At 43.6% G+C, this 15,451-nt stretch overlaps 1 protein-coding gene across 8 annotated transcripts in view; it reads right to left on the reverse strand.

Moving 5' to 3' along the window:
* The window catches only part of PHC1 (polyhomeotic homolog 1), a 51,818-nt gene that overhangs the window by 12,192 nt on the left and 24,175 nt on the right, over positions 1 to 15,451 (reverse strand). The window contains exons 1-7 of one of the 8 annotated variants that reach the window (XM_035028264.1): positions 9,125 to 9,519; positions 7,553 to 8,729; positions 7,004 to 7,161; positions 5,145 to 5,255; positions 3,850 to 3,930; positions 2,937 to 3,086; positions 2,180 to 2,335 (exon numbers count right to left, since the gene is read on the reverse strand). In XM_035028264.1, coding sequence (XP_034884155.1) covers positions 2,180 to 2,335; positions 2,937 to 3,086; positions 3,850 to 3,930; positions 5,145 to 5,255; positions 7,004 to 7,161; positions 7,553 to 7,610 — 714 coding nt within the window. In that variant the 5' untranslated portion in view covers positions 7,611 to 8,729; positions 9,125 to 9,519. Of the gene's footprint in view, positions 1 to 2,179; positions 2,336 to 2,936; positions 3,087 to 3,849; positions 3,931 to 5,144; positions 5,256 to 7,003; positions 7,162 to 7,552; positions 8,963 to 9,124; positions 9,520 to 10,123; positions 10,212 to 15,451 lie in introns of those variants that run through there. The other 7 variants (XM_035028268.1, XM_035028270.1, XM_035028267.1 and 4 more) reach the window with 7 other exon arrangements.

The raw sequence follows: 15,451 nt of genomic DNA on the forward strand, positions 1-15,451 counted from the left end.
GCCATCACATCTCGTCTCTGGCACTTCCCTCAACTGAATCAGTTTTCCTCTTTCAAAGATCTTCTAAGTTTTTCTCAAATCTATTCATTTCTGTCCATCTCCGTTGTTACTGCCTAACCCAAACATCATCCTTCCCCGAAACTGTTGTTCTCCCTAGATTCACACTCACACCACTTCCATTTATTCTCCACAGAGGAGCCAACATAGTCTTTAAACAAAAAAAATGAACAAGCCTCGAACCTTTCTAGGTCACTTCCAAATTGAAAATCCTCCCATAGTATCCCATCACCCTTTGCATAAAGCCCAAAATCCTAAACACTGTTCCCAACGCCCTGCAAGATGAAGTTTCTCCTACCTCCCCGGTACCATCTCCATCCCCCTTTGCCAAACTCCAAGCACACAGGTCTTCTTTCAATTCCTCAAATATATAAAGCTCCTTCCCTCCTCTTTGGATTCAAGGGGTATTTGGACATAAGGTTCCCCCTGCCTTCACCACTCTCCTTCCATGTCTTCACCGGACACCCAATTTAAATGTCACCTCCTCGGGGCAGTCTTCTTGACTTTCACCCCGATCCCAAGGCTGAATCAGGTCTCTTTCTGTGTTTTCAGAGCACACTGTACTTTCTAATGAAGCAATTATTAAACCATTCAGGTGATTCTTTGTGTAATGTCTGGTGCCTCAATGATTTGTAATCTCTAACTCATTTAATCCTCAACACACCCCAAAGTAGGTATTTAACAATAGCCACTTTATACACGAAGAAACTGGCAAAAAGATGTTAGGCCATTTGCCTAGGTCACACAGTAAGTCATGGACTTGGAATCTGACCCAACTATCAGATTCACATTTGCAACCACTACTCTGTCCCTCCACATATTGACACTCAAATATCTGATGAATAAAGAGATGGATAAATGGAAGAACTGGATATGAAACCAGTCTCAACCTCATCCTCTGATCCCACTGCTGTTACCATAGTCTAAAACGAAGGTCTTACTCTAGTAACTAAATGACCCCCAAGAATCTCTTACTAGGTTCCTTAACTTCTCTTTCTTCTCCAGGCACATGTTCCTAGATGATTCTTTCCAAAGTATTTTCCTTATCCTATTAATCTGCTGTGCAATAGCCAGCCTTGACCCCTGCTACCTATGAAGTTACTTGGCTTTCGGACTTCTCCCTGACAATGACCTTTTCTACCATCAGGTGTGTTGTCTCCACTTTATCCACTCATCCCCAACTCAGTCACATATGAATCAAGCCTTTACACACACTGCTCTCTCTCCAGTTTTCTTCTAACTCCAAATCAAATCCTACCGATCCTTCGAGAATCTCCTCAAGTATCCCAAAAGTCCTGAGCAGGGATGCAGCCAACTCTTCTCTAAACTCATGTGTCACTCCAAGTTAGTACCGTTTACTTTGTACCTCTTTGGGCTCTAAGATCTTTGTACTTCTTTGTTCTCTAAGATCTTTGAAGACTTGACTTGTCTTTCCTTTCAAGCTTCCCAAGTTTCTAGTGTATATCTGAGCACATCAGTAGAAAGAGCTCAACCTCAATATTTACTTGCTAACTGATAAACTAAAAGAATGAAAAAAGTTATTATGCGATCCCAATTTGTATTCCATCCATAAGTAGCAAAAACTCAGGCTCGAAATATATGTACATGTTTGGGGGTAAGGCATGGGAAGCAATGGTGAAGAAGACTTTCCTGGGCACACAGCGAGGAGAAACAGACTACTGAGAGTTGGCAGCCACAGTAACTCATAAAGAGAAGGAATCAAACATTCTTCCAGCAACAGCCAGGTGGGCTTCACATCTACCTAACTGCAGAATTCCCTCAATCACCCCTTACTTTAAGAGAGCACTGCAAATGAAAAGAACTAAGACCTCCTGAATAAAACTGAGCCATGGAGGGCTGAAAGAATATAAGGAAATCTGCCCTGGATTGAGAATAAGCCTTCCCAGATCTACAGGGCTGTTTTCAGTCAACTCCACTTCTCTTCCTAACTCAAATAAACTCACAAGTTACAAGGGATTCGAGTGCTATGGAAATTAAGAAAAGGGGAGAAAAAATAAGAATCCCGAGAAGTCGTAATGGGGTAGCAGGGTGGGCCCTGGTCTACGGTGGTTCCCTTCATCCTCCCCAGTGCCCATCCACAGGTCAAGTGGTTGCCACTGACCTGATCTGCATCTGTATGAACTCCCGGAGACTGAGCAGATGGCACCTCCTGCTGGACCGCAGCCACTGCCCCGTTAGGCATCAGGATGAGTTGGGAGGCTAGAGGCACATTCCGGCCCAGGGTCCGGTTTACCTGCAATAGGTTTCCCAGCTGTGGCTGGCAAGGAGAGGAGGAAGAGGAAGAGCAAAGGAAAGAGAACAAGAGGAGAAGAAGAAAGACAGAAGAAACGGAAGGGAAGGACCACAAGACAAAATAAACAGAAGATACGAAACTGCTAAGCCCTGCCCCTTTCCACACCAACCCAGGAGACCCTTATTCTCCATATGCGATGAATCATCCAGAAGGAAACCTAGAATGTATATAAAACTATAGATTGATATCAAAGAGTCAAACATCAAAGAAGTTGAGACAATGAGGATTTTAGAACAAGTATTTATGTATAGTAAGTAGACAGGCTAAGAGATAACACTTAGAATTTGGGTACTCGAGCCACAGGTTTGAAGATTAGATTCTATGTGACACCACTTCGGTCAAATATTAAGGCGGACACCTTCTCACTTAGGATCTCAATGCAATCTGCAGGCTACCTGTGAATACTGAGCATCACTTCTAGAGGTAAGGCAGGCCTAGGAAGTAGATCAGCATATCTTAACGTATCTGGGCAACCATGGTTAAATCAAACAGCTTTCACTCAAGTCTGTGGCAGGGGCATAACAATTATGCCCCTAGAACAATGGTGGTTGTGTTCGTGGCTTACCCGTAGATACATCTGGGCCTGGGACTGGTTGAGAGGTGGGGAGGTGGTGTTCCCCAGTAGCACAGATTGGGTCAAAGTGGTAGCACTGGGAGAGCTCACACTCTGGGATCGGCTGATGAGCTGGGCGGCCGACGTGGTGGCCAGGTTGATCTGTGTGGTACAGAAAGGAACAGAACTAAAGACTTAGGAGACGTAAAAAGAAATGCACATCACCGACAAATGCAGAGGGACACAGTGAAGAACAGAATATCTAATTTTCTTTCTTTCTTTTTTTTTTTTTAAGAACAGACTATCTTATTTTCAGAGTCAGAGGGAAATGAATAATACCTTCCTGACCATAACTGTCATCCTGGCTACTGGAGGGTAGTACCAAAGTAAAGAAACTAGTCCCTAACCACTAACATTACCAGTTGAGAGGGAAAAGGAACAAAATGGAGCAGACTTCACTCCTTGTTAAAGGGTCCAGAGATCAGGGCGCCTGGGTGGCTCAGTTGTCAGGCATCTGCCTTTGGCTCAGGTCATGATCCCAGGGTCCTGGGATCGAGCCCCATAGGGCTCCCTGCTCAGCGGGGAATCTGCTTCTCCCTCTCCCACTCCCCCTGCTTGTGTTCCCTCTCTCGCTGTCTGTCTCTGTCAAATAAATAAATAAAATCTTTAAAAAAAAAAAAAAAACGGGTCCAGAGATCAGTCCCGTCCCTTTGTCATCTCCTCTTCTTCCCCAGGATTTTCTTCCTCCTTTCTTAGACCTCCTCACTGAGACCCCTATATAGATTCCAGTCAGTTGTTTCCCTTTTACTAAGACTCTCTACATAAGAGCAATAATCACCATTGATGGCTCAATTCACAAAGTCCTTCCACCCAGAGACAAAGACCCAGGGAAGGAAGCCTCTCGGTGGGGAGCCGCGGTACTCACTGAGGCCTGGGTGGTGGTAGTCTGCTGCTGTGCCGTGCTGGTGTTTGGGGAGCTGGCCTGCCGACTGGCAGCAATCGTGGCCTGTTAGAGGGGAAAGGAAACAAGAAAGCAGAGACAACTAAGGAAAGACTGAATCTTCTAATCACAGGCACAAAATGTAATAGAGATTTCAGATAAAAACCCAGAGACTCTACTACGGAGCAAGGAAAAGTATATTCACTATCCCCAAAACTCTCACGTTACCTCCTATGCCAACCTAGTAACTCCCACATAACCCTCCTGGGGCAATCGGGTAATCTGCCCTCCTCCTCCTCCCACTTTCTTTTAGGTGGAAGAAGAACCTTTGACCAGTTCATATCATGAGTCACTCATAAGTTTAGCCCAGGGCTGTCCAAAACAAATACAATGCAAGCCACATAAATTATTTTCTAGTACACACATTTTTTAAAAAGTGAAAAAAAGAGGGGTGCCTGGGTGGCTCAGTCGGTTAAGTGTCTGCCTTCGGCTCAGGTCATGATCCCAGGGTCCTGGGATAGAGCCCCGCACTGGGGCTCCCTGCTTGGTGGGGAGTCTGCTTCTCCTTCTCCCTCTGCCCTCCCCGCCAGCTCATGCTCACTCTCTCTTGCTCTTTCTTTATCTCAAATAAATAAATAAAATCTTAAAAAATAAAAAAGTGGGGACGCCTGGGTGGCTCAGTCTGTTAAGCGGCTGCCTTTGGCCCAGGTTATGATCCCAGGGTCCTGGGATCGAGTCCCACATCAGGCTCCTCACTCAGTGGGGAGCCTGCTTCTCCCTCTCTGTCCCTCTGCTTGTGCTCTCTGTCAAATAAAATCTTTTAAAAATAAATAAATAAATAAATAAAAATTAAAAAGTGAAAAGAAACAGGAGAAATAAACTTTATTTTATTTAAGCCAATGCATCTCATTTCAACATATAACCAATAAAAACAAAATACTGAGATATTTTACTTTTTTTTTCGATATTAAGTCTTTGAAATCCAAAATTTTACTATACATCTCAATTTGGACTAGCCACATTTTAAGTGCTCAATAGCTACACGTGACTAGTGGCCGCCATATTGGACAGTGTAGTCCTAGAACACAGACATTCTACCTCCTAGTTCCTACTGCAACCCCAAAAACTAAGACCCCTTCGTCCTCCTACGGAAGGACAGGAGGTAGACAAGACGATGCTTCTAGCGTGAGTGGCAGGAGGACTGCAGGAGGCAGTATGCCCCGACCCACCGGTAGTGCCTATCCCCTCCCTCTTGGGCCAGCTGGCTGCTGACCTCTCACCTGCTGGACTGCAGCCAGGCTATGCAGCTGGGCATTGCTGAGCTGCTGCTGGAGCATGAACTGGTGGAAATACTGAGCCGCGTTGGGCTGACGCTGCAGTGCCTGCAGAGCCTAAGAGGAAAAAGAGAGGACCAAGCCACTTAGAATGAATCGCTCCTAATTCCTATTCTGTGCAAATGACTGTGATCTGGTGAAAGGGACAACTGGTAAAGAGAGAAACAAAGGAAGATGGGGAGCGTGGCTAAGTCAACATCTGATTTGTCCATTTTTATATTAGAACTAGTTAAGTTCACATAGTTCTCAAAAAGTGGAGAAACAGGGGCGCCTGGGTGGCTCAGTTGGTTAAGCGACTGCCTTCGGCTCAGGTCATGATCCTGGAGTCCCTGGATCGAGTCCCGCATCGGGCTTCCTGCTCGGCAGGGAGTCTGCTTCTCCCTCTGACCCTCCTCCCTCTCATGCTGTCTCTCATTCTCTCTCTCCCAAATAAATAAATAAATAAATATTTAAAAAAAAAAAAAAAGTGGAGAAACAATTAATTCTGATCTTGTATACAAAGAAAAGTAAAGCAATGTAACTCACATGAACTCTTAATTCCCAAAATGGAATGTGGAGATACATGACGTAGCAAGGAAAAGAACTGGACTAGCCAAGTTGAAAATAAATTGGACATCAAATAATACAAAGAGAAGAAGGGGCGCCAGGCTGGCTCAGTCGGTAGAGCATGCGACTCTTGGTTTCGGGGTTGTGAGTTCAAGCCCCAGACTGGGCATAGAGCTTACTTAAAAAAAAATAAAAATAGGGGCACCTGGGTGGCTTAGTCAGTTAAGCATCCAACTATTGATCTCAGCTCAGGTCCATGGTTTCAGGGTCATGAGTTCAAGCCTGATGTTGGGCTCCAGTAGAGAGCCTACTTAAAAATAAATAGATAGGGACGCATCGGTTGGATGTCTGCCTTCGGCTCAGGTCATGATCCCACGGTCCTGGGATCGAGTCCCACATCGGGCTCCTTGCTCAGCAGGGAGTCTGCTTCTCCCTCTGCCTGCTTCTCCCCCTGCTTGTGCGCTCCCTCTCTCTGACAAATAGATAAATAAAATCTTTAAAGTAAATAAATAAATAAATAAATGGATGGATGGATGGATAGATAGAAGAAAAAAATTGAAGACCATATCCTAGGGACACAAAAGACCATGTTCTAGGGACACAAAAGACCATGTTCTTGGGACAGAGCCCCAGGTGGTTGAAAATGATGAAAAATAGAGTAAATAGTGGCTTGTGAAAGATTCTATCAGGTAAAATTTTCAAATAACTGGCATTTTCAAATATTTACAGTAGATGTTTATAAAGATGATACTGCAGTTTTAGTGTCACCTTCAGGATATTACTGTATTCTTATTCTTTAATAATTAGAACTATTCTTATGATGTGCATAGTTATTCTAGCAACCAAGATATTTTGAGTAAAATGCCCCATTCCCAAGATTTTTTAAAGCATGGAATTTACTATTTGTCTAAAAATAAAACCCCAAAGAGTTTCATACTTCCATTACTCAGGGCGATTTACAAGAGAGACCGAAGATTAAAAACCTGACAATCCATGAAGAGAAATGGTTAGTTAGAATCTAGCTACATGAACTGAATGGTATAAAAAAACCGTGATTTGCTGACTGAATCTCATTCTCTGTTTGCTTGCTCGAACTGTTGTAAACTCCTAAGATTCTCAGAGCTGGAAGGGACATTAGTCATCACCTAATCCATCTCCCTCAGTTTGCTGGAAAGGAACTAAGAGCAATTATCTTCCAGCACCTGTGCCCACCCGAAGCCAATATTCACAGATCACAGCCCCTCACAGTTGAGCCTCACCTGCACCGCCTGCCGTTCATACAGTGACATCTGAGCTATCTGGGGCCGAGAGCTGCCCCCAGAGCTGGAGCTCCCATTGGTGGAGTTGGAGTTCTGCTCACTCTCCGTCTCCATGATAGTGGTCCAGGGTCCCCAAAGCCGGTGCTCTGACTCAAGACCTAGATGGAAGTTAGCGAAGGATTAAAATTCACACCTGATCTCAAACTATTATTTCATGTTATCATTCAAGTTATCTAAGACTCTTCCTCTTCTTTCCATTAGTCATGACTCCTTGGGCTTAACTACCAAATCTGCAATACACACTTACAACCATATGTTTCCCATACCATCTTTTGAAACTATGCAGTGTCTCAAAAGAAACCTTTACATATTCCCTCATGACTGTCTATTAAATATCAAATGGCTAGAATTTAAGACTCATAATACTAAGGCTACCTTACATTCCCATAACATTTTTTAATAGTTTAAAATAGTCCCACTTAAAAGTTCCTGTTTTCTCACTTTTATCTGCACCTGCAACATCATTACCAGCATCACCTTAACATTTACCATTTACTGAGAAGTCACCAGGTGCCTCCTCTCGCTGGCTTAGGCTCTTCATCTCCATTACCTCTCACAGTGCTTTAATATGATTATCCCCATCTTATAATTGTAGAAATGAGGTTTTCTGAAGTTAAAGTTTTCCTAGTATCAAGTCTCTTTACATTAACACATGCTGCTTCCTCAAACCAAAACAAAAAACAAAAAACAAAAAACCTGTGACTAAGGCAGTGTCATTTGGTTTGAGTATTCACTGTCCTCATTTTATGGAGGAGGGGCTCAAGATACAGATATGTTAAATGCATCATGGAAAGTCATTAATCTAGAGGTAGAGGGACGCCTGGCTGGCTCAGTGCGAAGAGCGTGCAACTCTCGATCTCGGGGTCATGAGTTCAAGCCCCACATTGGGTGTGGAGATTACTTAAATAAAACTTTAAAACAAAACAAAAAACTAGGAGGTAGAAGAGCTATACAAATAGCTGCCTGATTCCAGCTCAGGTTATTAATAAAAACACCTTGGGCACATCACTTTCCCTGCTGGCACCTCAGTTTCCCCATTTGCAGAAAAGCCTTCACAACTGAATGTAACATATCATTTTAACAAATGACTACCAGGTATTACACATATTAAATACACAGCAATGAAAATCTTCAAGAAAATAAAACTCAACTTTTTAGCTCATTTTAGTAACCAGAATTTACCTTCTGGGGTCTACACTAAAATTTGCAAAAAGACATGAAGACACTGCTAAGAACCAAGCAGAGACAGGAGAAGAGAAGTAAGAAGAAATATGCCTCCGAACAACACTAAATGACAATAAGGGTTTTTGTTCATTCTTTTTTTTCTCCTCTTTTGTTAGGCCTAGACACTATATTCTCTACTTTGGAGGCACGGGGCCACTAGAAATACTAGGTCAGCAAAGCACTATTCGGTTTAGGAATGTAAACATCAAACCAGAATTCCTGCTAAGGCCTGTCAACAGTTTTATTAAAATGGATTTATCATAATGATTACATCCAAAACAAAGTAAATAAAATCAAACCGCTTGGCCTTGGAAACAGAGTTGGGGAGATTTCTTATTCTGTTCCCAGTATCATCGGATGGCATCATTATCCCCCAAGTACTCAACCCATCTCTTCAGTTTTATTTAGGTATAGCAAACGTCACTGCAAACATGGATATAACCTAAGAAGTACACAGAAGAAATCATATCAGCTTCAACTCTAGTTATCTTCTCCCACATCTTTTGCCACAATATCAAAGCACTGAACAGATACAGACCCATGAATCCTCATTATCAGCATGTGAAGAAAAAAAGTGGGTAAGGATTAGAGGCAGCATGGCATAGTTATATAGATCAATGGATTTAGTTCACTGGACTCAGAGACATGAGACCCCTTTACTAGTTAGAGGAGACATTAACTCCTATATTCATAGGTGAAAATGCTAAAAACTGTAGGACCCCACATCTCCCCCAAAATGGAAGTCTTAGTGGTATTTTTTTTTTTTTTTTCAGATTGTGAATTGAAAAGAGAGATGGAAAGGTACTGGCTTAAGTAATAAAATCAGGAGAAACTGACATCAAAACCAGGATTCCTGGATCCCAGGCACATACTATTCATTTGTGATCAATGTTGGGACTGCAAAATTAAACACAAAAAATGAAAACCACAAAAAGTTTGGGAGGCACAGTGCATTTAAATTTTCAGAATTACGTCAGAAGAGAAAGTGCGAGAAGCTGATCCACAGAGGTGCCCACAATAGCTAAACTATGGTCACCCTGAAAGGTAGTATTTGAGTGTGTATGGGTTGGGTTAGGTAAGGAGCACAGACCTCTGGAAGGGAGCTAGAATAGTGAAATGGACCTGGGACTGGGTCCATTGAGCCCAGAGTTGGAGGAAATAAATTTTCCTAAGCCTAAAACTCTGTCTTGTAGAAAGTATGGGACATAGAAGGGCGGCAGGAGAAGGGCGGCAGGAGAAGGGGGGGGGGGGGCGGGGTAAGACTGTGCAAAAGAAATGGAAGTGATCTGGAGAACAGGGATAGTAAGCGCCCAGGGGTCCTTGTTGTATACAGAACCTTGATGAAAATGAGGTTCCAAAGAGGAATCAAAGACACCGGGGGAAGGGGGCAGATAGAGTGGAGCCAGGAGTGAACTGACCCAAGTGAGCAGGGAAATGTGCTTACTGATAGCCGGGAGACAAGCAGGAGAGAGACAGACAGAAGTCAAGGAATTGGAGACCGAGGGACCAAGCGGACCATAAAAAGCAGGGAGACTACCAGACAGCATGCTTGGATGGGAGGACCAAAGTCAGAGAAGGAAAAATGAATGAGAAAAGGAGCAGTCAGAAGCAACTAGGGTGACGGACAGACGGCATTCAGCGCAGCGGAACGAAGAGCAAGAAGACTTGGACAGACAGAGCCGAAGGACCGCAGAGCTAAGCGCTAGAGGTAGGCAGGGAAAGCAACTGGGGGAGGTACCTGGGGCGTTACACAGACGGAGGTGGCTGAAGAAACATCCCCGCGCAGCCAAGCCCCCAGAGGTCCTGTCCCTCCCCAGCCCGCGGCCGCCCGGTTACCTTCGCGCCGGGCTCTGCACCCAAGTGCTCCTGGGGGGCGTCCACCTCACGTGCCGGGGTCCCCAGTCGCCGGGCTGGGCGGGGGGCTCGCTCGGCCTCCGCGGCGGGCTCCCCTCGCCTCCTCCCCTTCCTGGAGGGGCGGGGGCGCCGAGGGCGGGGTGGGAGGTGCCCGGCGCGGCCGCGGCTCCCCGCCCCTCCCGCCGCTCCGGGTGCGGGCCCGGCCGCGGCTCTGCCAGGCCTCCGGGGCTCGCTCCGGGCCTGTCACTTCCTGCCGGGCCGAGAGGGTGGGGGCTGCAGGCCGGGGGCTGCGGGCCGGGCTGGAGGAGGGGGCTGGCGGGGAGGTGCTTCCGGGGCAGCCGGACCCCTCCCCCGCCCCTCCCCTCCCCTCCCCTCGGCGCCCTCCTCCCCCTCCTCCCTCCCGCGCGTCCCTCGTTTCCTGCCGGCGCCCGTTGCCATGACGACGCCGCTCCCGGGCCTCTGCGCTCTGGGCCCCGGGGTTTTTTTCCCCCTCTCTCGCTCTCTCTCTCTCCTCTTTTTTCCCCTTCTTTCTCTCCGAGTTCTGCTCGCCGGTTGGAGGGACGAAACTGAGAAAGTGCTGGCCTCTAGTGGGCAACTCGCTCTCACCGAGGAGATGGGAGAAGGGAGGGAAGTGACGTGAAAAGGGGGGGGAAAGGAGGTATTTTCTGGAGCTTCTGGGAATAAGGGCTAGAAAGAAAGGATCAAAGGGACGATCGAGCAAAGAGGGAGGAAGCGCAGCAACAACCCTAGAGAAACAACAGACTGGGAAAGGGAATAAAGCCGAGGAGAGGAGAAAACAGGAAAGAAAAAGACTGAGGAACTGGAGAGAGAATGTCGATTGTTCAATCTCTCACCTCAACTCCGAGAAGGCGGGAAAGAAGGCTGCTCAGAAACTGAACCCATTAGGAGTTGACATTCATTTAAAAGCAGCCACCCAATAAGACTTGCTTTGAATAACACATTTAAGTCTGTAGTTTCAGGGATTTTGCGTGCGTGTGTGTTCTTAGATTTAAATGTGTATGTAAAAGAGAACGACAAAAACGAGGCAAGGGGCATAAAGAGAGCAGAACAATGGGGCTGTATTTGGGGATGCTAAACATTGGATGAGGCAGTAGCCTTTGTCATTTTATTTATGATAGCAGTTTGTCAGTTTTTAACTCTCTTACTCTTGTGAACATTCAGGAAATATTAGTAGAGCACCTACTATGCGTCGCCTCCTGTTTTGGAAGCTTCGGTGCACAGAACAAAGATAACTGCCCTCGTTTACCTTTACTGAAGGCTGGGGGACTCCTTGTGGATTAGTAACTGCGGCTGGTGCTTTTTCTTTCTCCTCTTAATCCAGCAACTATTTTTTACCTCATATTTTTTCCTAACCTCTGTTCTCCTCAGTTCTTTTCTCTGTCCGCCCACTCCTAATTCTCTCCTTTAGAAGCCAATGCATGATTTGTTTTTAGATGAAAAATAGAAGTGTTCTCTTTGTTTATAAATTAGACCCGTTTGGATTTGCACTGAGAGAGGTGTGTTTGGACTCCCAGCTTTTAGTTTGTGGTAGCCAGATTTATGTCAGAGAGAAATCCCTGCCAGGCTTCTAGGAACCAGCCAGACGAGTATGGCAGCCAAAGGACTGGAAAAGCAAAGGCACGAGGTGTGGGGAGGTGAAAGGGTATGTTGCCAGGATGGTTGACAGGCTTTGGCAGAGGATGAATGGAAAAGATTCTGGCAGAGAACTAGTGGTAAAAAAACTAAGTAAAGCATTAGTCATTTAATTCAAACTTCGGTTTTTGACATGTCAAAGAAGTTTTAAAGCTTTCTTGCGCAGGCTTACGTGGATATATTGAGCCTAAGCTGAATCTCCTAGCACCAATGAAAAAGTTGTATCCATAAGATAATTTTCAGATGATCCAACGTTCACATTACTCATGTGCTTCCATGGGTTCCATGGGAGAATTGTTGCTGTTAAGTGTCTAAAGAAGGTCTGTACTATATCCCAAGGATAAGGAATCCAGGTGTCAGAGAGTATTTTTCCAAAAGCCTGTGGAAGTTGCATACCTGGCAGAACATGGCCATTCCAGCCCCATTAGAAGTGAAGTACTACTATGGTATAGAGATGCGTTACGCCTCTAAAGATTTTTTGTATTCCCTCGTCTACTAAAAGTTACACATTTCAATGATGTTAGGGAAAAAGGTAGTGATGATGTATAATTTTGTTGAATGACCTAAATCTAGCCTGGGAATACTCACAGACCATGTCTTATTGATTAGGAACCAGTAGTTTAATTTTCTGACCTAAAGGCTTGTACCTCATGTTTCAGAGTAATTCTTTTCAACTTCATTTCCCTCTAAGACAGACCAGTCTTCCAGAGTCATGGGTCTAAGCAGTTTTCCAAAGACAATTTCAGGATAAAAAAAAGAAATGCATCAATAATAAAGTGAAGTATTAGGAAAACCTCCAACCATAGGAAAATCATTCTCATGGACTAAATCAGCTTGGGAACAGGTACTGAAGAATGTGTCTCCCTCGATCTAAACAGAGCAAAACAATTTGTAATCCCTAGAAAATCCTCGACTGACTTTTCTTTCTTTTTGAATTTTGCTAAGCTTTCTCATTTTCATTTAATGATTCTGCTGGAATTAGTCTTTTCTTTTTCAAACGAAATAGTTCTTCTGAATGGAAGGCCACATAATTTCTTTACTCTGCATAACACTGAAAGTCATTAGCGTAAACAGGTGAAAAGGAAATGCATTCTATCTGTTGTGTGGAAGTAGAAGCCCTCCCCCTGCAAACTCTGCTAAATAAGGAAAGATAAGGATTTGAAAAGAACTCAACTGTTTGACAACAACTAAAGCAAAGAGAAGGTTGGCCAATATAATTTTGCATATCAACCGAACATTGAATAAGCTTTCCTCAAACCTTCCAAGCCCAGCATTGCACAACGAACTGTAAAAGAAGAGTGGGCCCTTAACCCTAGAGGTGTTAGTATCATTGGAATGTATCTGTTTACAGGTAACCAAGTAAGTAAACAAGTATGATCACCGCTTGTATGCAAAGGTGGACTGGATGAAGTAGGGAAAATAGGAAATCATAACCTTTACTCTAACCACCACCCACTGCAGAATGTTGCAAATTGTTTTGCTCTGTTTAGATCGCGGGAGACACATTCTTCAGAACCACCATACACATCACACCTCCATCCCACCACCACGCTATATGCCACTTTAAAGTCTAGTCAAGAGGAAGTAAGATGAAGATTAAAAGGACTTACAGACTCTTAAATTTTTTAAGCAAAAAAGAACTTTAAAATTATGCAAGCCCCTCAACTTTAATGGGAGAAAATTGAAGGCTAAAAGATGAATGTAGAAGAGGGACATTTTATATTTCCTACCAAAGAGAAGATGTCCAATAAATATTAGTTAACTGAATTAATTTCCTAGATGGCTGCCCTTCTCTCAACTGAATAAAATATATGGAATTAAAAGATTAAAAATACCTCTTATTCCTCACCACTAATAGTCATGATGGAGTTCTCAGGACACACTACTCCAAAATACAGCACCTTGGTATAGTGACTATTTTAAACTGAAGGAGTTTGAGAAAATGGCAGAAGCCCGAAAGTCATTCTGAACTCCTGCTTCCCTCTTCCTTCTTCTCTAAAACCGGTCATAAAACCCTCCTGTGAGAGGTGCCCTGGGCGGAAAGGAATATACTTATCTCTGAAGACAGAGGGACACCAAGAAGAATCCTAATAGACTTTGCTAAACTTCTCCCAATTTATAACAATTACCTCATACTCCTTAACTTAAGATATTCCTCTACAACAGTTCACTTCTACAACAGTTCACTCTTTATTAAACCTAGCACAAAAACACACTGGTCTATTTCTTTGGGTCTTCATTTTCTGATGAAGGCTCCCAGGTCACATCAAAATTATATTAAATAAATTTTGCTGAAATAAATTTGTAGGTCTGAGATGGAGTCGCTTCTGCCCAGGATGCTGGGCCAGCAAACTGAAATTTAGATAAATTTCATGTCCCTGTAAATGCTTCACTAGGCCAAAAACTCAATATATCCAATCAGCCAATCCCCAAACACTAAGCCAAACCTGGGCTCAATACTTACTTCCTTGTTCTTTATTGTTTATCCTATAAAAGCTTCCTGCCTTCTGCCCCATTTTGCAGTTCTCTGAATGGAAACTGTCCACTTGTTAAAGTGTTAAAGTTTGTTTGTGTCAACTAAATTGTCTTCTTTAATCATTTTTAAACAATTTGTATGCTTTTCTCCTGTTAATCTGTCTTTGTGAATTTAATTTTCAGGCTCAGCCAGGGACCCTAAGAGGGTTAAGGAAAACTTTTTCGTCTACTACACTGACCATACTTCTTTAGAGTAGAATTTTGGAATTACCATATCGATAGGTTCTTCTCAGTATTCCATCCATCATTTCCATCAAAAGAAATGGATACACCCCCACATCCTCGAGTAGCATAAAGTTGACAATAACATAGGATTCACCAGTTTAGACTGTTAGCATGCAATTAGAGCAAATAATGTACCTTCTCTTGGCCTTGATTTTTTTGTAAAATGGGAGTAACACCCAGTAATTAATGGAAATAAATGTAACATTTGTAAGTTATTTCATGCGATGTCAGACACATAGTACGATCTGTTAGTATTAGTTTCCTTTAGTAACTCAATATATTTTTGTCATCACCAGATGTATTTAAATCACTAATTTTTTTAAAGATCTTTTATTTATTCATTAAAGAGAGAGAGCCAGCAAGAGCAGGAGCAGGGGGGAGGGTCAGAGAGAGAGGAAAAAGCAGACTCCCCGCTGAGCAGGGAGCCTGATGACCAGGGCTGAGTCCCAGGACCCCAGGACACCAGGATCATGACCTGAGCCGAAGGCAGACACTTAACCAACTGAGCCACCCAGGTACCCCCCCATCACTATTTTTTATTCAGCATACATGACAGCTTTATTAACTCACAATTGAGTTAATGAGTTTATACGTTAATGAGTTTAGTTAATGAATTTACTGTTGAGGAGGAAACATTTACTCTCTTAATGGGGGCCCATGAATTAAACTAACAAAAGATAGATTAACAGGAGAAAAGGCACTCAATTTTATTAATATTTATTTGTATGAGAGTTCGCAAAAAAGAAGTAAAACTCCAAGAAGGACTTAGACTCAAGAGCTTATATGCCCTTCTTAATAAATGAAAAAGGGCTTGGGCTTTCAGGGATGATAAATGACAGTGACTTGTTCACTTTTCTCCCTGCACCCAAAACCAAACTGGGTGCAGAGGGGATCTTC

Source organism: Mirounga leonina, unplaced genomic scaffold (genome assembly GCF_011800145.1).
Source record: "Mirounga leonina isolate KUSES-001 unplaced genomic scaffold, KU_Mleo_1.0 Mir_201, whole genome shotgun sequence".
NCBI lineage: Eukaryota > Metazoa > Chordata > Mammalia > Carnivora > Phocidae > Mirounga > Mirounga leonina.